This window comes from Myotis lucifugus, unplaced genomic scaffold, assembly GCF_000147115.1.
Source record: "Myotis lucifugus unplaced genomic scaffold, Myoluc2.0 scaffold_100, whole genome shotgun sequence".
NCBI lineage: Eukaryota > Metazoa > Chordata > Mammalia > Chiroptera > Vespertilionidae > Myotis > Myotis lucifugus.
The window spans coordinates 3679177-3703810 of record NW_005871148.1 but is presented as its reverse complement, the minus strand read 5'-3'; the positions used below and the strand labels follow the sequence as shown (position 1 = coordinate 3703810).

Genomic DNA, 24634 nt, shown 5'->3' with positions numbered 1-24634 from the left:
ATGCAGGAGCTGCCTCCAGCCTGCAGCCCTGATCGCCGATGGGGCCTGCTGGCCAACCTTCTGGTCCCTTCCCCCAGCTGGCAGGCCTTGATCGCCTGATCGGGACCGAACCCCGGGCTAGGCTGGGGAACTGGGGGTGGGTGGTGGCAGATGCAGGTGGTGAGGGAAGGAAGAGGGGGTAGGCAGGGAACCTGATTGGCCAGGCCTAAGGACCCCACCCATGCACAAATTTCGTGCACCAGGCCTCTAGTATATCAATAAAACTGTGAGAGATACATAAATGCAATAAAAAGTGTTATAAGCTACCTCAGTAGGATTTTTCAGTGGGTGCTCTGGCTCTGGGTTTGCTGACATCGCTGCATAAATTAATATTATAATAGTCATCATCCTAAGCCCCTGTTTACTAAATGTGCACTGTGGGCATAGTATAGAAGCAGGTATCACACATGCTTCCTCCTGACCTGATTTCTTCGTCCTGAGGGTGTGAAGGGCATCGGCTGTGTGTGTGGCCTGTGTGTGGTTGCGGAAAACTTTCCTCCATACAGAGAACAGACTCAGCTCTACTTGGACACCTCTATTCCCTGACCTCCAGCCAGGGTCCCTCCTAATTTGCCTCGATTGCAGGAAAGTGGTGGGCCTGGGGGCAGAAGGGACCAGAGTGGGGCAAATATATAATTAATGGAGTACAAAATTGACAAAAGGGGTTTCAGAAGTGGGGGAGGAAAGAGAACACATACAAGTATCCCAGAGGAGTAAGTGGTTCTGTGAAGGGAGGGCGTGGGGATCTTGAGAGTGGGTAGCATTTTTGAATCTTTGGTACCATGCTATATTTTTATTACCCGAACCAACCCAGAAACTGGCACTGAAATGATATGCACAGGCCCGGAATGACAGACCCATGAAAAAGGCATAAGCATAGGGTCTGGCCCATAGCAAGTACTCCATTCATGTAAACCATGATTGCACCCCCCAAGACAGTCATTGAAGACGTTGAGTAAAGTATCCAACCCTACAGTCCAGGGCAGAGACAGCAATGCCTTCTAAAGCCCCTGCAGTTTGCGGTAAAATATTTGATGTTCAAGGCCAGGAACGAATTCCTGCCTGCCTGCGTTCCTATGCCACATAAAGCCATTAAAAATAAAAAGAGAACAATAGAGCAAAAGATGTATCAACAGGGAGACTATGGTAGACAATCTCCAAACATGGTGGCCATCAATCCCTTCCCTCACCGTGCAGGCATGCTGTTCCTGTCACCAACAATAGAGGCCTTCTGCCCTCCCCTGGAACCTAGACTGGCCTTTGACTTGCTTTGACCAATGCAATGTGTCAGAAGAGACACTGTGTCAGTTCAGGTCATGCTAATGTATGTTTCAGACTTAAGAATAAAGCGAGACTCCACAGTATCACACAGGAACACTGGTGGATTGAATTTCCAAAGCAGCAAAGAATCGAGGGGCCCCACAGCAAATTTCAGTTCTGAGTAAGACAGGAAAGGTTCTGCCTGCACAGAGAATTAGGTAGATGCTGAAATCCAGGTGTGGTTCCTGATCGCACCACAAAATTACAAAATTTTATTCGGATATTACCAAATAAGGTTTTAGGAAAAGGCTAGATGGAAATAAGAAGTGCACAGTATTTTTAGAATAGGCTTTTTAAGGTGGATGTGATAATTCGGTTTCATGTCCCCGATTTTATGGATAAGGACGCCAAGGTCTGAGAGAAATGAAATATTTTGTGCTGGGTAAAAGGTTGGGGACTAGAATCCCAGCCTCCCCTAGTTCTAGCCCACTGTTCTTTCCACTACATTTACTTTCAATACTAAACAGGGAAAGGGTGTTTTTGTTACAGCCAGATGCCAAAGAAGCAATGCACAGTTGGGCTTTTTATGGCAACAGTGGGTTGATTTTTTGCAAGTCTGAAATCATATCTACAGCCACTGATTTCATCTAGGAAATCTCAGACGTGGCTACAATGAGGCGTTCACGTCCGAAGAGCTGGAGGGAGGTAAGGGAGAGGACACCAGAGGGCTCCTTTAATGAAAACTCAAGATCAGAAATGAACATCCAATTGAATGCCTTTGAATGAAGATGAGAAAAAAATATATAACCTGAAATATTCTGATCTCCAACTTTTCTCCCTTTTCCCATTCAGAGCCCATTGCCTCCAATCCTCACTCCCTCACCCCAATACCCATTCCTCTTGAAATCATTTTCAACTCTCATTTTCTCACTTCAGTTTGTGAACATAAATATGTAAATTGTCCATTTACACACCAATTGACCTTTCTTTGCAACCTTTAAACATTTTGTATTTTTAAAATTTCTGATCAGTGTTTCTATAGCTACTACAATATCTTGGGTCCTGATTCAAACTCTGTTATTTCACCCTTTTTTTGTCTTTGAGAGAAGAGAGAGAGAGAGAGAGAGAGGGGGGGGGGAGAGAGGGGGAGAGAAACATCAATGGCGCCGGGCCAGCATGGCTTAATGGGTTGAGCCTCCACCTATGAACACGAGTATATGTCTCCATTCCCAGTCCGGGCACATGCCCGGGGTTGCGGGCTTGATCCCCAGTGTGGGGTGTGTAGAAGGCAGCTGATCAATGATTCTCTCTCATTATTGATGCTTCTTTTTAAAATTTTTTTTATAGATTTCAGAGAAGAAGGGAGAGAGAGAGAGAAACATCCATCTATTGCCTCCTGTGCGTCCCAACTGGGAATCAAACCCACAACCCTTTCTGTATATGGACAATGCTCCAACCAACTGAGCCACACCAGCTGGGCATCCAGGTTTCCTTATATTAAAACAAGGTTTATAAACCTCCACCATTACCTCTGATGCTACAAATACCCTGGACCTTCCCACACTTTGGTTTCAGGGTTTGGCCTATTTTAAAAGGACATAAAGTTTGACTTCAGTGTGATGGAGAGATTACACATCTTGGACCTCCTGGATCTCAACCCAGTGCAACCAGAAAATACAGCGAAAGCTCTCTGTAGTGCGTTGCAGGTACACCCCCCACTTCCTCACAAAGACATGTAACTACGGATGTGATCTTATTTGGGGAAAAAAGGTCCTTGCAGATGTAATGAAGCTAAAGATCTCAAATGAGATCATCTTAGATTAAGAGGGTGGGTTCTACATCCAATAACAAGTGTCCTTCTAAGAAACAGAAATGGAGACGACAAGGAGAAGAGGCACATGCTGTCGGAGGCAGAGATGGAAGGCATATAGCCACAAACCCAGGAGCCACCAGAAGCTGGAAGAGGTAAGAAAGGATTCTTCTCTAGAGCCTCGTCTTGATTTCGGGCTCTGGCCTCAGAGCTGTGAGAGAAACCCCTGGGGATGAGGCGCAAGGCTAACCTCACCCCGTGCTTCCGATGTAACTGGTCTTGGTGGGTCTGGGCATCTAGCTCCCCACGTGAACTGAAGGCACCGCCAAGGTCAAGCCATTGCTCCAAGAGACAATGTTCTCTCAGGGCTGCCTGACTCCAGGCCTGGGCTCCCACTCTTCACCCTGTGGACAGGATGGTCCCCTCTGAAGTTCGGGCACTGTCTGTCAGAGGAGAGGCAGTCTCGTCATCTGCAGGGTGGTGTCAGTGCCGGCTCCCTCGTGGGCTTGTTGCGATGCTTCAACTGGATAATGTAGGCAACGTCCGCCGTCCAGCACCCAACGGATGGCGTGTGATAGGCAGCAGACAGCCCAGAGAGATAAGAAACATCCTCGAGAGAGACTGTAATGCAATTTCCTCAGATCTTATTAAGTTCCTCGAAAGAAGGCAGCAGGACTATCGAAGAGCTGCAGGATGGTTATTACTCTACTGCTATCCTGGGGTCCAGTGTACAGGGAAACGCTAGTAAGCGCCGCAGAAACAGGCCTGCCTGCCACCATCATGCAGGTGTCCTTGCGCCAGCGAAAGGCTGGTGGGCGCTCCCACTTTCTGGAAGCTGTCACCTGCCAGTGTCCATAGAACGGTGGTGGCAGAAACCCCCAGAGAAGGGCTTTTGCTTGTTGGACGCTACGACTAGGCTCCAGGCCAAGGACAAGGGATAGTCTCCAGCCTCAGGACCAATTCCTTTCTCTCTGTCCCGTTTCAGTGGCAGGTTCCAAGATGACAAAGCACATTGCCCCACTGCAGGCTGCTGCCTTAGGGCGTGATGCCCCCAATTTCACTGGGGCTCCGCAACCACAGGTGGTACTCGCAGGAGCCAAGCCAGGAGCGTGCCTGGTGGGAACACACCGGGCAGCTGTCTCCCAACAGCCCGATGGGCCAGTCTTGAAGCCAGACAGAGTTTGAGCATCTTAGGGGTTTCTTAAGAGCTTTCCTCTTGAGGAGCGTGGAGAGCTACACACACAGGCGCAGTCCTTTGCTTCCAGTGACCTGCCAAGCGAGGGTGGGCTCTTCCTATTGGAGACATGGTATTAGATTGCTAGGGCTGCAGTAAAAGTATCACCTACTGGGTGTCTTAAACAACAGAAGTTTACTGTCTCATCAGCCTGGAGGCTTGAAGTCGGAGGTCAAGGTGAGGGCAGGGCTGCTTTCCTCTGAGGGAATAATTTGTTCCACGCCCCTCTGCTCACTTCTGTCTTCGGGTGGCTTGGGTTGCCAGCAGTTTTGGTATTCCTTGGCTTATAGATGCACACCTGTCACATCGCTGTAGGTCTTCACGTTGTCTTCCCTCCGTGTCTATCTCTGTGTCTAAATGTCCCCCTTTTATAAGGACACCAGTCATATTGGATAAAGGCCCTCTCCCCCTCATTTAACTCAACCCCCTCTGTAAAGACCCACTTTCCAGATAAGGTCACACTCTCAGGTTAGGAGGTTAGGACTTCCACAATTGCTCGCTTGGTTGTGGGGCGCTGCACCCACACTCCTCAGTTGCAGCTGATCCCCGGGGTGATGTGGAATTCTCTGAACGTAATGCTCTTGCCGGGAATGCTCTGCGCAGCAGCCGGCTGCCTGGGAGGTGCCAGGCTGCAGTTTTCCTGGCCGGGCTTCTAAATTCATCCACAGAGAGCGCTCTGGCTCAGGTCCCGCCGCAACTCCCCAGGCTTGGCAGATGGCACGCTGGACCTTTGCAGTCAAAGCCCATCTGCACGGAGGAAGGCGAGCTGGTGCCAGGACTGCCATCCCGTGGCCAGATGGACCTCGCTGGCCACCCTTCTGCGCGAGGACATCCTCTGTAGAAGGCTTCCTCTCCACAAGGACAGGCACACCTCCAGGCCTCCCCCACCTTGCGCTTGGACAAAGCAGGAAAGGTGACACGAGGTTTCTTCCTGAGGGCCACCCAGGGGACAGTGCCCAGGGGACACTGTCCCGTGTTGGTTAGAATCAGTCTCACACCTGGGAGGAATTCGAAGAAGCCCCCGGGAGATCCTGGAATGTGGCTGGAGTGTGGCTTCCGTCTGAGAGGCGATTTTATTAGCCGACTTTCACCGAGATGTTAAGGCTCCGTGATTAATTACGCTTTCAATTTGAATCACATAGGACCTTGTCCAACAGGGACTTGCCCTGTTAATTGAAACTAGAAGTTTTTGATAAATGTTAAATGAAAAAGGGCTAAGCAGCAACAGGCTAGGAATAGCTACAGTATGGAACTATAATGCTCAGCTCTAAAATAGGGATGAACTATTAACACATATTGGATTTTTTTCTCCTGCATTCTGGAATTTTTCTTGAAGACTCCAAGGTGTTACAGATATTGTTTTCTCAGATCCCCTCCAAAGGATGGCTGTTTAAAACTGGTAAAATTTAGTCCTGACTTTAGACCAAATTTCTTAAACTTCAATTCTAAAAGGGATACACAAAAAAATTTAGCAGCTTTCAAAGAAGCTAGTCCCATCCATGCTCTGGTTTCCCTTTAAAGAAGCTAGTCCCAACAGACCACTTACTAAAGGATCCCATTCATAGAAAATGTTCAGAACAGAAAAAATCAACAGAGACTGACAAATCAGTGGTTGCGCAGGGCTGGGGTGAGATGGCTTGTGGGGAAAAGAGCAGGGGGGAAGAGGGGTGATAGCAAAAGTGTTCAGGGTTTCTTTCAGGGGTGATGGACATGTTTTAAACCTGACGGTGGTGATGGTTGTGCACATCCGTGAATATACTAAAATCCATTGAATTCTACACTTCAAATGGGTAAATGGTATGGTATGTGAACTATCCTATATAATAAAAGGCTAATATGCAAATTGTCCCCTCAATAGGGAGTTTGACCAGGGGTGGGGCCAACTGGCCAACCACCCACGGCCCCTCCCCCCAGCCAGTCCCGCCTCCTATCAGGGCGGGCCCAGACCCCACCTGTGCACGAAATCATGCACTGGGCCTCTAATATCTCAATAATGCTGTTCAAAAACAAAAAAACCCACAAAAACAAACAAACAAACAAAAAAAAACAGAACTAAAGAACTTTCAGAGTGTGCTTGAGAATTGGCCCAAAACTTTACTTAAAAGGTCAACTGCTCTGCATCAGATAAAAACAAAAACAAAAACAAACCCTAAAGGCAAAGTACAGCCTGAAGCAGCCAATTCTTGCTTTGCTAGCAGTTAATACCTAAAGTGCTGTTTTCCCGAGCACTGGCTCTTGGCACCAGAGTGCACCAAAAACATCAGTGACTTGGGCTATTGCCGCAGTGCCTCTCTTAGGGAGCTTGACGCATAAGCGCATCTGACAAACAGACAGGCAGACAAAAAGGTGGCTGTGGTGGGGGTATTGCTTCAACACAGGTTCTGAGCCCTTCTCAGTTACAATTCAGTGCCAGAAAGACTCACAACTCTGTACTTGGGGAAGAGGGAGCATGAGAATGGAAAATTTGAGCACATCCCACAGAACAATTTAATAGTCAGAGGGTTTTTTTTGTTTTTGTTTTTTTAAATTCTCACCTGAGGATATTTTCCCCATTGATTTTTAGACAGAGTGGAGGGGGGGGGGGGCGCGGGAGAGAAAAAGAGAGAGAGAGAGAGAGAAACATCAATGTGAGAGAGACACATCAATTGGTTGCCTCTTGCATGCACCCTTACAGTGGCTGGGGAACCTGAAACCGAGGTATGTGCCCTTGACCAGGAATCAAACTTGAGACCTGTAGGCCGACACTCTAACCACTGACCAAACCAGCCAGGACAATAGTTGGAGGTCTTGAGCTCTGAGAGTGACCACTGTTGATGGCTTTCAGGGACTAGGGAGAAGATTAAGTTGAGAGAACCCCAAAAGAGGTGATCAGAAGACAGTGATGGGAGGGACAAGTCATCATACTAGCTTGGTGCCTAGTAAATGCTTGCTGTGTTCCAGAGACTGTGCTGGGAACCCTGGTCTGTTAGAAGTGTGGGTGTTCGGTCTTGTGACTGCAATCTACAGTGGAGACGGACGGTCTGGTGGGACCGAGCCCTTTAACTCCAGGTAGGCAGTGTCAGAATTAAATTGTTGGACAGCCAGCTGGTGCCGGAGAATTGGGGATTCAGTTGGTATCAGAGAAAACACCCCAGAATTCTCCTCACAACAAACCTATAAAGTACACGACTACCTCCTCTTCCTCCTCCTCCTCCTCCTTCTTAAATAATGCCCAAGGGAATGCCCCATCCTATTCCCAGACTCACTCCCTTCCTCAGCCCCTGCCATGGGCATCTTCCATAAGCCCCTCCTTCAGAAGACTGCAGATGGGCCACCTTGTAGGCTTGTGGGATGGCAGCACGGAGGGTGGGCCTGCACATTCCCAGCTCAGCAAATAGTCAGATATTGGCCAGTCATACTGCCCAATATCTAAATAATAATACAATGGTTTTTGAAAATGGTCTGTAAAAAATAATTTACAGACATCCCAATTCCTGTAATTGATTCTCTTTAAATACTTCCCTCACATGGCTTTGGGGTTAGGCAAGAAGGATACTCCCAATGACTCTGAGCATGTCCCTCTCCCATCTCTAAATAAAGACCAGTAAGTGGGAGAGATGGATGCAGGGAGCCAATGGGGAAGGGCCATCTGGGCCACCTGGGTTGGCTCTGGGAACACCTGGCCTGAGCAGACTAGCAGCTGCCTGTGGGACATGGAGTCCTAACTCCTTTGTCCCCAGCTTTGGGCCTGGTTCCCATTCCAGAGTAACTCGAGATGGCTCCCTAACATCCTGTTATGTAATGTTAACCTGTTCCTCTCAGCAGTGACAGACATGACTTTGTATTTTTAAGATAACTTCAAAACCAGCAAGGTCATTCAAGGGCGCACTGGAAGGTCCCTGTCTCACAGAGTGTGTGACAGTGAGAGGCACCAGCTCTCCTAATAGCCAGTGAGCCACTGCCCCCCGCCCCCGCCCCCAAAGGAGGCCGCCAGGACCTGGCACAGTGCGGCAGCCCCTAAATCGGGGCTGCCCCTGTGGGTTGTCCCGCTCACTCTGATCTTAGCGTGCGGTTTGCACACAGGCTAGGAAGCATTAACAGCCCCGGTCCAACCTGAAGCTATACAATCTGGCCCCCTGAGTCTATTAAACCAGAAGCTGATAATAGGTTAACAAATATTCTTGATGAGTTGCAACATGGCAACAGAGATCAGCATGGGATTAGCTGTCCCTAAAGCTAGCTTACTCCTCACGTAGTGTATTATTTTGGGAAACCTGGACCTCCAACTTTGTTGAACAGAGATGGTCAATAAGCCAATCCACCTGTAATTTGAAGGCAATCAGGGATTTCCATTTTTAAAGTGGAACAGATTTCAAATTTATTTTAGCTTTAGAACAATTTTGTTTTTGCTAAATAAGATATGATTTGGAATCCCAATATATAAAGCAGGTAAAGTGAGACCTGGTCTCCCTGACCTCAGGCCAGGGATCGAGCTTGCAACCAAGGTACGTGCCCTTGACTAGGGATTGAACCCTTGACCCTTTGGTCCACTGAGCCAAATTGGCCAGCGTTCTCCTTAGCTATAAAGTAGAGACAATATCTATTCTCTGGGGTTGTTAGGATTAAATGACATAACTGAATAAAACAACTTAGCAATGACTTGTTTTTCTCAAAAGTTAGTTCGTGTCCCTCTGAAGCTAGGTTTAGCAATTCTGTAAGGAATCTGTTGAAACTTCTAAGGCCCAAGTTGATGAGCTAGTTGTTGTATGTCTTTCTTTGGGCCCCTTAACAATAACAGAGGAAGACAAGTGACTTAATACCACCTATTCTTTCCTGGATATTTTTGGAGCTGAAGCTGAGTAGCTATACTTGGTGTCTGAATAAATAGAAAAAGCGAAAGAGAGAATCACTGGGTCAGGTCTTATTTTTCAAGGAGAAAAAACATCACTTCCATCTGCACAGAGGCATAGTGGAGACTCTCGGAGTGCCAGCTGGGAAGGGCTTGGACGAGATGAAGCCCGGGCACCTGGTGGATACTGATTCGAGTGTTTGATTGGAGGAAATAAACTTAGATGGTTGTTCCAGAGCCAGCACCCAACTTAGAAGCAATTTAGAAATTGCTCAGAAAACTGTACAAACTTATATTGTTATCAATGCCACTGGCTGGCAAGGAAGGCCCGGGATGTGACTCCACAGATGGTACCAGACCCCCAACAGCTGGAATGATTTCAAAGGCACTGACCCTACCCTCGTAGGGGAACAGGCATTCTTCCAGGGTTAAGATGGCTATTTCTAACCAGCCTGCGTGGCTCAGTGGTTGAGCATTGGTCTATGAACCAGGAGATCACAGTTCAATTCCCGGTCAGGGCACATGCCTGGGTTGTGGGCTGGATCCCCAGTGTGGGGCGTGCAGGAGGCAGACGATCAATGATCCTCTCTCATTATTGATGTTTCTATCTCTCTCTCCCTTCCTCTCTGAAATCAATAAAAAATATATTTAAAAAAGATCGCTATTTCCTTTTTCCTCCACAAAATTAAAATAACAATACAATGGTTTTTAAAAATCAAACATAGAATACAGACCTCTCTTAGGCACGGCTGCCCTATCTTGAATGGATAATAGATGGAACAAAATACTGCTTCCCTGGGCTCAAAGCAGATGGGCCTTCTGACACTGGGGGATGGTCATCTCTGACCAGGAGCTCCTCCCTGATATGCCAGTCAAAACGGGTTCTGGCAGGGAAAATAAAGGGGTGTGTGTGTCACTCTGCTCTGAGGCTATTTCCCCAAACCTGGTGCATTTACACAGAGATCCCTAGGTCCCGTTTTACCGCATCTGGTTTGGTAGGTCTAGGGTGGGGCCCAGGTACCTGCATTTCTTTAAAGCTCCCAAGGTGATTCTAATCTGATTTGGGAACTCAGCCCAAAAGGGCCAAGAAGTCCTGATGTTTTTATTGAATCAGACTAAGTCTAGCAGAGGCTGACAGCTGCCCCACGTCTTTCCTTGAAAGATCAGAGGGGGGTTCTCCATGAGATAGAATTTAAGCCCTTGGGGAAGTGCACTTCTCACTGAAAACCTTGGGCCCTTGGGCTCCTGCTTCCTTCTTTTAAAATCTTAACTTTTATTTTTCTAAAATATACCTGGTAAGGCTCAAGGTGGACAGCTGATAAAATGCCAAAGCTGCCTTGGGTACTACCCGGGACTCCAGTACTGCCTGAGGTTGGCACACAAACCGTAAACGTAACTTCTAAAGTTTCTTAGAAGTGAAGTCAGAGACACATGGCCTTCTGAATTCAGGTCAAAAAGTAACCCATGTAATAACAACACCTTTTAAGAAAACTCCACTCGTTGGCAGTTCAAATGGCTCTATTTTTTGAAGGATCTTATACCTGCAGAGGATTATGTGATCTTGAGAAGTGGAGTGATTGGAACCAAACCTCTGCTTCTCTTCTCCATTCGTGCCAACAAGTCAAAAGCAACCTACAAACTCCCACAGCCTCTCTCCAAAGACACAGGGTTGGTACTGAGCAAGCATCCCAGCAACACACCTGCAGATCTCCACGACAGAGTCCAAGTGCGGAGAAGGGAGAAGGCTTACGATGTGCCAGGGACTGTGCTAGTCATTTTAATGCCCTGCCTTGCCTTTCACATCATCTCATTGCATCTCACCTCATCTCTCCACCCATCCATTCATTGGAAGGGATGAAGAGATTCAAGATACAGTGATGGGGAGTGATGAAGTGCGACGGCTGTGATGACCTGGGAGACCTCCCAAAGCCAAGGCCCCTGGTTACCTGGGGTCATCTGCACAGGGAAAGCATGAGCTGTGAATCCCCACCCATAGGTTCTAGAGGTGACCTCTTATGTAGATCCCCCCACAACAAGCCGATTGCTTCTCCCTTCCATGGATGCTTTGCTTGGCTGAATCCTTCCTTTTGGGACATGGAGCCATTTCCCCAAGGATGCTTTCTATTGAGCAACTCCACTCCTGGCAGGGACTTCGAATCTCTGGTTTTGACCTGGTATTTAGGAATTCATTTGCCTTGATTTTGTTTGACCTACTTGGCCTGGCATTTCACTATCAAATCCGATTGATGAGATTTGCAGTTGCTACTCTGGGCACTAAGCTCTGGGGGACCTCATTCATGCGGATTACTGCAGCAGTTGAACATTTTTTCCCCCTTAAAAAATTAAAAACAAAACCTTTTTCCTAGGATGGAGTTGGGCACTATCGTTTTCCTAGTAAAAATCAGCTTGGCTGCCTAGCCAGTGTGGCTCAGTGTTTGAACATTGACCTATGAACCAGGAGGTCAGGGTTCGATTTCTGGTTAGGGCACATGCCCAGGTTGCAGGCTCGAACCTCAGTAGGGCGAATGCAGGAGGCAGCCAATCAGTGATTCTCTCTCATCACTGATATTTTTGTCTCTCTCTCCCTTCCTCTCTGAAATCAATAAAAAAATATTTTAAAAAACACACAAAAAAACGGCTTTGCTTAAAACATTCCAGCAGGCTCCACATTATGAGGTCAAAAGAACAGCAGTGGTTTTAAAAACCAGCCCTAGACATGGTGCTTTGGTAAGACTTGGTGGCCCAGCTTTCTTGTATTTGGAAGAAATGATATCTGAGAGAGATCACCTATTTGTTCCTTGGGAAGTGAGGGGCCCATCATTGGTTTAAAAATTATGTAGCCAGGGTTGCTGAGGGCTGGACCACTCTTCCATGTCCTTTTATTTCCAAAGGGTTCTTCCATTAAGAAAATAATTACTGTAAAGATGGCTGAAGGCGATTTGTTCAGGAAAGAGGTAATAGAGGAGGGACAGAAGTAGGTTGATGGGTAGGAGGGCCCGGGAGCCGCCCTTAGCACCACCCCCTGAAAGTTAGCCTTTCTAGTGAGGTCACAAATGCAGTCCTCTTGCATCATGGCTGGTGATCCCGCTTTGAAAGCCCTCCACTACTTGCAGAATAAACTCCCAGTTCCTTGGCTTGACGTTCAAGGCTCTTCTGCCTCAATCAGAAAGACCCTTGAATATGCACTGGGCCTCCTGCCCTCACTTACTACACTGACGTTTCCTTTTCTCTCGTCCTCGAAATTCAGTGTGGGTCAGAGGGTAACTTCCCATGGCTTTGAGAGGGGGCAGCCTGGATAAAGCCCTCCTGGCTGACCCAACAACTTCACTTTTAGAATCTATTCTACAGAAACATTAGAACAACGCCCAAAGGATGTCACATGACGATGTTTCCTGCGGTTCTATAACAGCCAAAGAATGGACACAGCCTAAATGTCCACTAAGCGGGCAAAGGCATAAATGGGACACAACCATAAGATAGCACAATCTACAGCCATTACAACCCTGCCAGACAGACGTGTGCTTCCACAGGATGGCAAGCTCCTAGCGTCCGTGAAAAGGTGCCTGCTGCCAAGCGGCATGCACTGTGAGCTTCTTTTCATCGAATAACCTTATTTATGCACCATGTTTAGGTATAAACACCGTAAACACCAACTTTAGCAACAGCTATTTCTGATGAGGAGCCACAGGACAATTGTTTTCCCATGTTATTTATATCATGCTGGAATGTTGTCTTTACGAGGATCACGTATTACTTGGTGAACAGATGAACAATAAAGATAAACACGTTTTGAAAGCCCTGCTCAGATTCCGCCACTCCTAGCAAGCCTGCCCTGACCACGGCTGTTGATGGAGCTGCCCCCTCCCTGAACTCGCTGGATGAGGGTCAGGCAGAGGGTGTGAATCTCATAAGGCAGCGGTTCTCAACCTGTGGGTCGCAACCCCTTTGGGGGTCGAACGACCCTTTCACAGGGGTCGCACCTAAGACCATCGGAAAACACATATATAATTACATATTGTTTTTGTGATTAATCACTATGCTTTAATTATGTTCAATTTGTAACAATGAAAATACATCCTGCATATCAGATATTTACATTACGATTCATCACAGTAGCAAAATTACAGTTATGAAGTAGCAACAAAAATAATTTTATGGTTGGGAGTCACCGCAACATGAGGAACTGTATTAAAGGGTGGGGGCATTAGGAAGGTTGAGAACCACTGTCATAAGGGCATTTCTCCTGCTGCCTCAGGCTGTGCTGTCATTACCTTCTCCTCCCAACCAGATCATAAGTTCTTAAAGGTGACGGTGTCCTACTTTTCATTTCACCCCACAAGCTGTCCCCACCCAGTGTTGCACTGCATCTGCACAGGGATTGTTCTTGCAGGTCGGAGAACGGCCGCGTCTCCCTCCAGCCTTCCTGGATCGAGCCCTCCTGGCTGACTGGACTCGCTCTCACATCGAGGAAGCCACTGGATACCTTCTAAGTGTCCCAGTGGGCGGGAGACCCGTTGCCTTCCCAGTACCATCAAACTGGATAGATGCCCAGTACGACGCCCAACGTGTAAGGGGGGATGGGGAGAGAAAAGCCAGTTTCCCAGGACCACCCAGGCTCCCCATTTGCAATGACACAGCAGCTACAATGCTGCCTTCCTCTTGGGGCCACGGGGGGGTCGGGGTGTGGGGGGCAGCAGGCCCCTTGGGAAATGGCTCCTGCGTACTGCAGCCAGTCCTCCTGGTATCTAAGAGGGCCCAGCCCCAGGAACTTGGAACCCGTCACAAACAGCTGTGCTGCTCTCAGAGCGAAACAGATGGACGGAGGGAAAAGGGAAAAAAAACGGCAATGACAACACAACAAACTGAACTCGACAACGTACCCTAGCAGGAGGCAGCTGTGCTAAATCTGGCCGTTGGGAGATAAATGAAAATTCTACCACCCTCCATCGCCAGGATGTGGACCAAAATGAAAACATTTTTAATCTGAGGGAGCCGAGTGGTTTGGGCGAAGCACTCTGTACTGAAGGGTTAAGTATGACAATATTTACTCACTTTGCCTCTCGGTTCCCTTTCTGGGGGCCCGTCCTACTGAGCAAACAGCATTTAATCTCTCACCCCTGACAGTTACTGGGCAAGTTAGATATACCTCTCTTTGTTCTGTTCTCTCTCAAGAGAGAATTCAACAGATATTTCGATTGGAGGGCCCAACAGACTGGCTGCTGGGGATTTCCCTCTCCTCCCCACCCCCCAAATATATTTTTATTGATTTCAGAGAGGAAGGGAGAGGAAAGAGAGATAGAAACATCTATGATAAGAGAGAATCATATCGAACCCACACCCTGGCATGTGCCCTGACTGGGAATTGAACCGTGACCGTCTGGTTCATAGGTTGACGCTCAACCACTGAACCATACTGGCTGGGCTGCTGGCGATTTCTTAGTCCAGGCAATGAGTCGAGCCTGGAGGCCCCACCAAGGCCCCGGCCCCCGCCAGAGCACTATCCCCCTGCTCGGATTTTGGCCTCCCCTCCTATTTGCTGCGTTGGTGCTGCTCATGTGACTCGGTACAATGAGCCTTCCGACTCTGGCAGGGGCCGGGGCCTTGGTGGGGCTGGGTTGAGACTGATGGATGAGCTCTCCGTGCCTGAAAAATCACAGTGACTGTTTTTTGTTGTAAACACAGCAATGCCCTGCAGAGTTTTGCAATGGATATGAGAGAACAGAACTTGAGACGAAGAGGTTCTAGTGCAGTGGTTCTCAACCTTGGCTGCACATTAGAATCAGAGCAGTCCTGGAAAAGGAGAATATGGAGAGCACTGGGCTAGGTGTCAGCTGATCCCGAGCCTCCGGTGACCTTCTGTCTCCTTGGTTAGTGGTGGCACCAGGGCCACCAGGCAGAGGGCACCAGCAGAAAATTCCCAGCTCTGGTCACCTTATGGAGAGAGGCATTCTTGATTGTGTGGCTTGGAGGTTTCCAAGGAGAAGTGGAAAAAGTAAAAAGTGCTTTAATCCCCTTCTGTGGTCTGGACGGTGGTGTGAGTGACAGGAGCTGGGTGGAGAGGACTGACCTAGATGACCCTGGTCCAGATCCATAAGCATCAGAAACCTCAGATTCAGCCACTGGCACCATAGTTTTCTCCCCAGAAAGTGCGATCCTACTTATGATTCTGACATAGTCAAGTTACAAAGAGGGATTGAAAGGAAAAAATGGGTAAAGTTGTATGCCTCAGATTAAAAAGAAAAAAGGAAAGGAATTCTGATTCACAACTGTTAGCTTGCGGGCAACCAATTCATTTTCTCGGATGGCGCTCGCTCCGAGGCTGTGGCTGCTGGAAGGGAAAACAAAGGCCCTGGCTTTCACTCATTCATTCAACAACCGTTTCGTGAGCGTCTGCCATGTGCCAGCGCTGTGCCAGCTGGTGAGGCACGGTGATAAAGACAACAGCCCTTGTCTTCATGGAGCTGTTGACATAACTGTGAGCTAGCATGAGCTAGCATGACCTGGAAACCACAGACCAGAAATGCGCTGACAGTGGGTGGGATGTGGAATGCTCAGGAGGGCCCACGGGAGAGGTCACGTTTGAGCTGGCCTCTAAAGAGGAATGAGTGGATGCTTCCCAGGGGAGTGGCCCAGAGGCAGGGAAGACAGAGGAGTGGAGAAGAGACTGTGCTTCCTCCCAGCCTCCAAGGGGTTTTACGCAGAATATGACAAGGTCAGCCCGACCAGTGGTTGATCGGCTCAGTGGTTGATCGTCCACCTATAAAGCAGGAGGTCACAGTTTGATTCCAGGTCAGGGTACATGCCCGAGTTGCGGGCTCGATCCCCAATGTGGGGCGAGCAGGAGGCAGCTGATCAGTGAAATTCATCAATGTTTCTCTCTCTCTATCCCTGTCCCTTCCTCTCTCTAAAATCAATACAAATATATTTTTTAAAAAGGCATTCTATTGCACTTGAACAAAATAAAATCTAAGTGTCTTAACACAGCCCCACCCCCCTATCCAGTCTCCCTTGCACCACTGTTCCTTGTTTCTACTGCCACCATGCTGGCTGCCTTCTGATTCCTCATTCGTGCCACCTCAGGGTCCCACTCATGCTGCTACCTCTTCCTGAAGCACTATCCCCCAGCTCTTTCCGTCCTGTGGGTCTCGGCATGTCATTTCCTGCAGTCCATTTTTCCTGATTCCATCCTTTTACGCTCCGTTTCCCTGTGTGTACTCATTATTATCACTTTATTGTTTGGCTCCCCGGCTAGACTGGAAGTGTTCTGAGGGAAGGGGCCCTCAGCGTCTCTTCTGCCCATAGCCATGTTACCATCTTAATACTGTATGTCACACTCACTGAGTATTTATTGGATGCATGACTATTCTCCTCTCATTTCCTTGGCCAAACTGCATCCAGAAAAGAATACTAAGACCCAGAGAAATGAATGACTGTGAAGCAAGAAGTCCAAGTTCCTGGAATGTCTGTGTCGATGAAAACAAGCTTCCCAGTGGTGGTTCTTGGAGCACGAAGCACGGGGAAATGAGTCAGGCACCGCTGATCAGAAAGGAGGCTGGCTGATTTCCTCATTAGGATTCCACACTTGTCCTAAGACTTTCCACGAACCAGGAGGGAACTCCCGGAGTAACAGGCAGGACCACCCCAAAGCAATTGAAGAGGAAGAGCTGAAATTAGTTTTCTGGCAACACTGCCTTTTGGGAAGGCTCGAGCTCCCAAGAGGCCAGATGTGCAGGAAGGACAGTAGCACCCCAAGGCCCAAAGAGCCACGGGCGTGACGGGGCAACAGCTCCACCCATGTGTTGCACGATGCTCTGGCTCTGCACATCACTGAAGCCCCACAGTATTGGTGAACTTGATGTGAAACCACAGAAATGGCTCCTCCCTGCCGGGAGACGGGGCGGCCAGGTTCCTCCTCCTCGGCATGTGACACAGGGAGTATCTCACTCTGTTTTTCTGAAAACTCACGAGCGTGGCTGGCTGCAGCGTGTCCTATAAATTGATGGCTCAGCCTTGGACCAGAACCGAGAACAATTCCCATCACAGCCTCGGCGGCCGAGTCACACCTACAATTAAGCAGCTGGCTCGGCATTTGCTACCCTCAGGTTAGACCTTTATATCCAAACGAATCCCAAAATGTGAAGGCAAAAAAACAAAGCCTGAACCACACTGGGAGCCCAGTTTGTGCAGCGGTGGGATTTATTTCTAACGGGTTTATTTATTGTGTCTTAAATCAGCCTTAATGAATCTGAGAGAAGAGTTTCAAGGTTCACATGTTATGGCTCAAGGACGAGTCTGGGGCCCTGAGTCCAAACACACTGTGATTGGCTGCATGTTGCTAAACAACAGAAACAGCCCTGCATCCGCTGTCCTTGCAGGGCTGGGCCTTATTTACAAGGGGATCACCCGAGTGCCTTCTGCAGCCATCGATAAAGCACTAACGGGATATAAACGATGGCTTGCACCCACAGTCAAGTAAAAAGGTTGGGCTGAGGCGAACAATGGAATCTATTAGGGTAGAGGCTGTAGAGAAGATAGTCTCTTGAATTTATTCTCAGTCAAGACAAAAAAATGAGAAGCCCTATGAAAGTGCTTCCCGCTTGGAGAGAGAAAGGTTCCCCACTGACAGGCGCTGCCTAAGCGCCAACATTCATTCAGAGGGGACTGAATGGGCATTTTCTGTGTGTTAGACCCCAAAGATACAAATAAAACACAGCCCCTCCCTCACAGATGGGGAGGCAGGTTATGCAGAAGCCTGGAAAAACAGGAAGCCAGAAGTAAATGCTGCTTTTTGTTTTAAATCCTCACACAAGCATATGTTTATTGACTTTAGAGAGAGAGAGGGGAAGGGAGGGAAAAAAGAGAAAAAGAAAGGAAGAGAGAGAAACATCGATATTCGATCGGTTGCCTCCCATACTCGCCTTGACCTGGGATCAAACCTGCAACCTTTTTTGGTGTACAGGTATGACCTCCAACCAACAGCCACCCAGCTGGGGCAGTAACTGCTGCTTTTTGTTTTGTTTTCTTTTTTAAATCCTCACCCAAGGATATTTTTTTCCTATTGAGAATGGAAGGGAGAGAGAGAGACAGAGAGAAACACCAGTGTGAGAGAGACACATCGATTGGTTGCCTCCCGCATGCCTCCAACAGGGCCAGGAGCCTGCAACCGAGGTACGTGCCCTTGGCTGGAATCGAACCCAGGACCTTCCAGCCCACAGGCTGATGCTCAACCCACTGAGCCAAACCGGCTACGGCAGTAACTGCTCTTTTTTAAGAGAGACCAGTATGTTGGGTAAGTTTAGCCTTGTGAATATTTTGCTGCCCAGAATGGTGGCAGAATTGGGGAGATAGGAAGACTACACTGCAATTTCGTGGCAGCCAGGGCCAATGATGGGCCCTGAGGAGGCGGGATTTCATGTTGAGACATGCCATTAAGAATCCAGCAAAATGTGAAACCAGACTAAATCAACACAAAGACAGATGGAAGTCTCCGGGTTATGGTGGACTTAATAATTCTTGTTGAAGGAATGAATGAATTTCTCCCACATGTCATCCCGTCTATTGCTCACCTCAGACTCTTTGTAGTAACGTTCTGGAATTTCATCGCAGGCAATATCAATAAAGCAAACTTCTCTCTCGAGGTCTTTGGCTTCGCTGTCAAAAATCTGAAAGAGCAGAGCAAGAGATCAAAGGTTAGTGATACCAGGTGATAGCCGCAAGGTGCCCGCTGGCAGAATTACAACCCACAGAGCATCTTCACGTGGCTCGGTGCCCCTGGCTAGTGCCTTCCAGGGCCTCGGAACTCGCAGGAATCATGAAAGGCTTTTATTCACTGCTTGTGTTTGTCACATCAGAGGCAGGTGCAGCATCAATCACCACTGGGTAGAAGAAAATAGAGGTTGTTTTTAGAAGTTCAAGACTGAAGACATAAATCTCTTTCCAAAATGATGTCTGCTGAACAGGGGGAGTGAAGAGGCTAAAAAGGATCTGGCTAGGTATGTGACATACAGCGGTGATACAGCCAAGGACTTCGGGAATTTAAAAATGTGGGTGTTTTTTTTTCATTAAAATTTTTATATCTACCTAATTTCACAAGAATACATGCTCACTGTAGCAAATACAGATAAACAGAAGAAAGTAGAGATCTGGGTAACAACCCAGTTACCCAGGGATACACACGGGATTATTCTTGATCATGTAAGAGCATGGTTTCCTTGGTACACAGAGGGGTAGGAAGGTAGAACCTTGAAAAGATACTGAGATGACTTCCCGCCAGTCTACTCTAGGTTTCATGGCCCACAATGACCATCACTTGCAAATAAATATGTAAGACAGCCACATATACAGATATACATTTTAGTGGAAAGATTACATTCCTCTAGTTTTTCCAATTGCCATTTTTCTAGGCTAAAGTGATCACCTTCCCAGCCCTTCTGAAGGATCTGAAGGATGGTAAACAAATTAAGTTTGCAAAACCACTTCATCTTGCAGGTTTTAACTATCCTCCCCTACCTCCGCCCCCCGCCCCCCCCCCCCCCCCCACAGCCATTTTCACAGTTGAGCTAATTCCAGCAGGGGAACCATCCGTTAACACTAATTAAATCTGATTCTTCAGAAGGGAATGAAATATTTGGGAAGAACAGGGTGGTTGATGCCTAAGAACATTGTCTTGACACAAATTTGGTGCCTATTAATAACATCATCTCCCAGGAGGGCAACTGCAGTCCTCTTTGCATGCTACGCTCTCCCTGCTTTGCTTCTCAAGTTTAAATGATTAGTCCTTTCCAAAAGCTTTCTGAATAATGTTGGTGCTGGTAATTATCCTCCAAGTCTGCTGTTCGCTCTGTTGCTAATTTTCTCCTAAAACGCTTGGAGATTGGACTCTTTCAGATTTGTTCAAGGAGATTAATCCCATGGTCTGACCTGAGGTGGCCACTGCATTTTCCTTAGAGGCAGAGAAAGACTGGCTCCTGGATCAGCTCTGATCCCTTCCACTGCCATGGGGAGCCAAATGCTTCAGGACACGCCCACAGTGGTTGGGAGCGACAGATGGACTGCTTAGGAATGAGAGAGGCAGTGGGGAAACAGGTTCAAGGCCGAGTGGAGAAATACACTGTGAGATGAAATATTGGGTCTTAGGTTGTTTGTGTGAGTGTTTTCCCTCTCCCTTTCATGCATGAGTCTCTTTTAAGTGTGTGCCAAGAGAAGAAAGACTCGTGCCTCATTAAGACAACAAACTAACTTGGAATCCCCCAGAGGGAAATGAGCTTCTGGAGAGTAAATTACAAAAGAAGTGAGAAGTTGGACATTTATTGGTGGTAAAAACTTAGGGGACTGAAAGAAGGGGCCATAAACAGGGGCTAAGAGAGTTATTGATGGATTATGTGGCTTTTCCTACTTTAATTCAAACATTTTTGACCGCCCATTATAGCAGTTATCAGATCGTTGCCTCTCAGCTCCAAGTTCACCCTTTGGTCTCTGCTTGGAGATAATGGCCTGGATCCTGTAAGCACTTCTTTGTAGCAAGTACAACATTAAGCCATGTATTCAGGCACTCTGCAAGAAGAAGGAGGCTTCTCTTCCAGATTTGGATCTTACTCCTTCCTTGGGTATTTCTTCTCCCTTATGAGGAGAGTATTACTAGTCCCAATTTGCAGACGAGAAAACCAAGGCTCAAAGAACTAAAGAGCTTTGCCCGAGGTCACACAGCCAGTCAGCAGGGAAGCTCCTATCCAGGGCAAGTCTCCAGCCTTCATCACTAGGCTCTGCCCACTCTTGATAAAAGGCTGCCTTTTGGCACCCAACCGAGAAGATATATATCAGTCAAAAGCGCTTCCTGCTTCTTTCCAGAAAAATGAAATTGGAATCTGGTTTTCCTACTGCTATTTATAAAACGTATGTCCCCAAAGACTTGGAGCTTTTCTTCTGGTTGTTGAGTAGCTGATGCTGCAGTAGAATCTACATAGGGACCCTTTGGTACAAACTCTGGTCTCCTTCATTAATGTGACACTTAACTTTTGCATCACAGTCAATGAAATACCAAGTACCTTTGCACTAAAACTTTCAGGGTGGGGTTCCCACCGCCTGAACAAAGCCACAAAAAAATCACTTTGAGGACCTCAACATCCTCTTCAGGTTCCAGATGACAAAAAGTCATAATTTCTAATAAACAACTAGTCTCCCAATGATTAGAGATTTTAGGAGATGCTCTTAAGTTCTCATTAAGTACCTGCTGAATTAATGGAAGGCATTACTTTCTGCTTTCCAAAGAGGAATCTATGACAGGAATACTGAGTACTGACTGATGTTAGTTTCCTTTCATAAGCCTGAGTTCTATTTCCTTGTTTGTAAGCACCCTACCTTTTCATGATTCCCAAACTCAACGTAGAGTGGAAACCTACTGTATTGGGTCTTATATCGGGAATCAGGGGATCTGAGTTTGAATTCAGTTCTCTCCTCTGTATAACCTTGGGCAAAGCCCTGCATCTCCGCAGGTTCTCCATGTCCTCATCTGGGAAATGAAAGGCTTAGTCTAGATCAGTGATGGCGAACCTATGACACGCGTCACCTCTGACACGCGAACTCATATTTTTGGTTGATTTTTCTTTGTTAAATGACATTTAAATATATAAAACAAATATCAAAAATATAAATCTTTGTTTTACTATGGTTGCAAATATAAAAAAATTTCTATATGTGACACGGCACCAGAGTTAAGTTAGGGTTTTTCAAAATGCTGACACACCGAGATCAAAAGGTTCGCCATTGCCAAGGCCGGTTTGGCTCAGTGGATGGAGCGTTGGCCTGCGGACTGGAGGGTCCCGGGTTCGATTCCGGTCAGGGGTGTGTGCCTTGGTTGCGGGCACATCCCCAGTGGAGGATGTGCAGGAGGCAGCTGATTGATGTTTCTCTCTCATTGATGTTTCTAACTCTCTGTCTCTCTCACTTCCTCTCTGTGGAAAATCAATAAAATATATATATATATATATAAAAAAAGGTTCGCCATCACTGGTCTAGATGGATGGTGTCAGGGAGTTGTGGAATATATTGCAATTGTAGTCAGAATTTGGGCAGGTGCATATTTTGGAGAGACTGACCGCTTTCATATGATTATCGGAGATCTGTGACCCCAGTGAGGTTGGGATTGAGTGACCCAGATCACCACTAATATTCTTTCCAGTTAAAGTGTCTGTGATGTTGAAGTGTTTGAGTCATGTCATCTCCCAAGTCTTGCTCTTGGCTCAGTCCCTCTCTGCCCCTTCCCCCCACAGCCAGCTGACTTGGGTGGTGCAGAAAGGGGCTGCGGCAGGGCAATGGGAAGTGGGGGTGGTCAAGATATAGTGTAACAGTCTAATCTTCATGCTCAGTTTAGGGCCTGATCCAGAATTAAGCCAACACTGTTAGACACAGACAGAGGCTCGGGCAGGCCTCTGGGGAAAACAGCATGAGTAAGTATTCATCTCCGTTTCCCCAGTGGCAGCAACAGCAGCTGCCAGAACTCTGGTCCAACCACCACCTCTTTGAGTAGGAGATCTGCCGAGATAGTGTCAGGACAAGATGCATCTTGTTGGTACATCATCAAGTCAAATGACGCCAGGATTGCACCTGACACGGGTGTTATGCACCTTCAGGCCTCAGGCAGAACCCATTTCCTTCTGAGATGGCAGTCGGGTTTGGGAGTTCATTGTGGTACTTACCCTTATCCTCTACAGCAGTGGTTCTCAACCTTCTGGCCCTTTAAATACAGTTCCTCATGTTGTGACCCAACCAGAAAATTATTTTCGTTGCTACTTCATAACTGTAATGTTGCTACTATTATGAATCGTCATGTAAATATCTGATATGCAGGATGGTCTTAGGCGACCCCTGTGAAAGGGTCGTTCGACCGCCAAAGGGGTCGCGACCCACAGGTTGAGAACCACTGCTCTACAGTAACGCTCCCATCTTTGGTTATTTATCAGACATGCCCCCCTACGGATCATCTGCAATGGATTTCAGGGCCAATCTGGTTGGCTCTCCTTCCCCACCCCAACTCCCCCAGGCAATGAACACTCCATAAACACACTCCTTTTAATATGAACTGAGCAGTACTACCAGGAGAAGGCAAGTCTCCCAAGTAAATACTATCTTACAGAGTCCAAAATGAAAAGGGAGTAGTTTTCCCTTTTTTGTAAAGTATTATGAACATTAAATATCAAGCACCTTTAAAACCTTCATGTAGCTTGACCTAGTAAGCTTAAGCTTTGAGAATTTATCTTAAGAATATTAAGGGCAAGCATTATGCACAAAGATGTTCACGGCAACATTATTGTTTTAAAAAGTAGAGAGAGAGAGAGAAGCAAGCAAGCAGCTTAAATATCCTAGTATGGGAGAATGGCCAAGGAAATTATGATAAATCCATTTGATGAACTATTATGTAGCCATTAATAACTCCATTCTCAAAAAAGATTTTCCCAGAGGGTAAACATGGGGTGGGGAGGATGGAGAAAGGGAGATGCTCCACATTTAATGCAGGAAAATGCTGAGTCGTGAGGTCATAAATCAGGAGAGAAAGGTGCATTGATAGATAATGGACCGTGCTTTAACAACGAACTAGACTTCTTCCTTGGACAAGAGTGTCTTTCTAGATTTTGTGATCTCTCTTGTTTTGCTTCTAGATGTTTCTAACTTTTGTGATCTCTCTTGTTACAGCCCATCGAGGGAGACCACTGTGTCCGGTGGCTCTTCAGAAATCCACAATCCTGGAACTCAAGAGATTGGGCAGCCCCTTTTTCTCTATAATAGTAACTTGTGGTTTCAGATCCAAGTTTAGATGGGAACTCTCTGTACTTTTTGCACAATTTTTCCATAAACTTAAAACTGCTCTAAAAAAAGGTCTATTATTAAAAAAATAAAATTGATGGGGGCAGGGAGAGATCCAAGCTTAGGAGCTGTGTGGATTTTATCTTCCTGCCATCTGCCCAAGTTACCAAGGATGCACGGTAGGGGTGGTTGATTAGTAGGGATTTTGAGAAATAAAATCTCATCTTGTTTTATGCTTCAGATATGATTAAAGGGATAGAGAATCCCAACTAAGCCACTGTTCTACCCTCACTTTATTTCACTGTACTTGGGAGGTCTCAGGGGGAAGCAATTGACTACGACATACCAACAAAGAATTCAGCAAGCAGGCATGCTGGAAGCAGGATTATTGTTTTAATAATGCTTTCATCTTAATGCTCTGGATTTGTAAAGTGGCCATTGGCTTGGTGGAGAGCAGGGGTTAATACACTAGGCTTATGGGGCTAGAGTTGGCTCATGACTTATTGATTATTATCTCGTAGCAGCATATCTGGTAGGGAGGGCCTCAAAAGCACTTACGGTAGGTAAAAAAAAAAATTGCAAGTTAATGACCAAGTAAACCATCATTTTATTAACCCCATTACTACTGGTATTCTCACCAAGAACATTGTCACGCCTGCACAAT

General features: G+C 47.0%; 1 protein-coding gene across 2 annotated transcripts in view; it reads right to left on the bottom strand.

The window, feature by feature from the left end:
- PITPNC1 (phosphatidylinositol transfer protein, cytoplasmic 1) overlaps positions 1 to 24634 on the bottom strand; it is a 208182-nt gene that overhangs the window by 22653 nt on the left and 160895 nt on the right. For both annotated transcript variants that reach the window (XM_006092435.3, XM_006092437.3), the window contains exon 6: positions 18738 to 18833. In XM_006092435.3, the coding sequence (XP_006092497.1) occupies positions 18738 to 18833 (96 nt within the window). The remainder of the gene's footprint in view (positions 1 to 18737; positions 18834 to 24634) is intronic.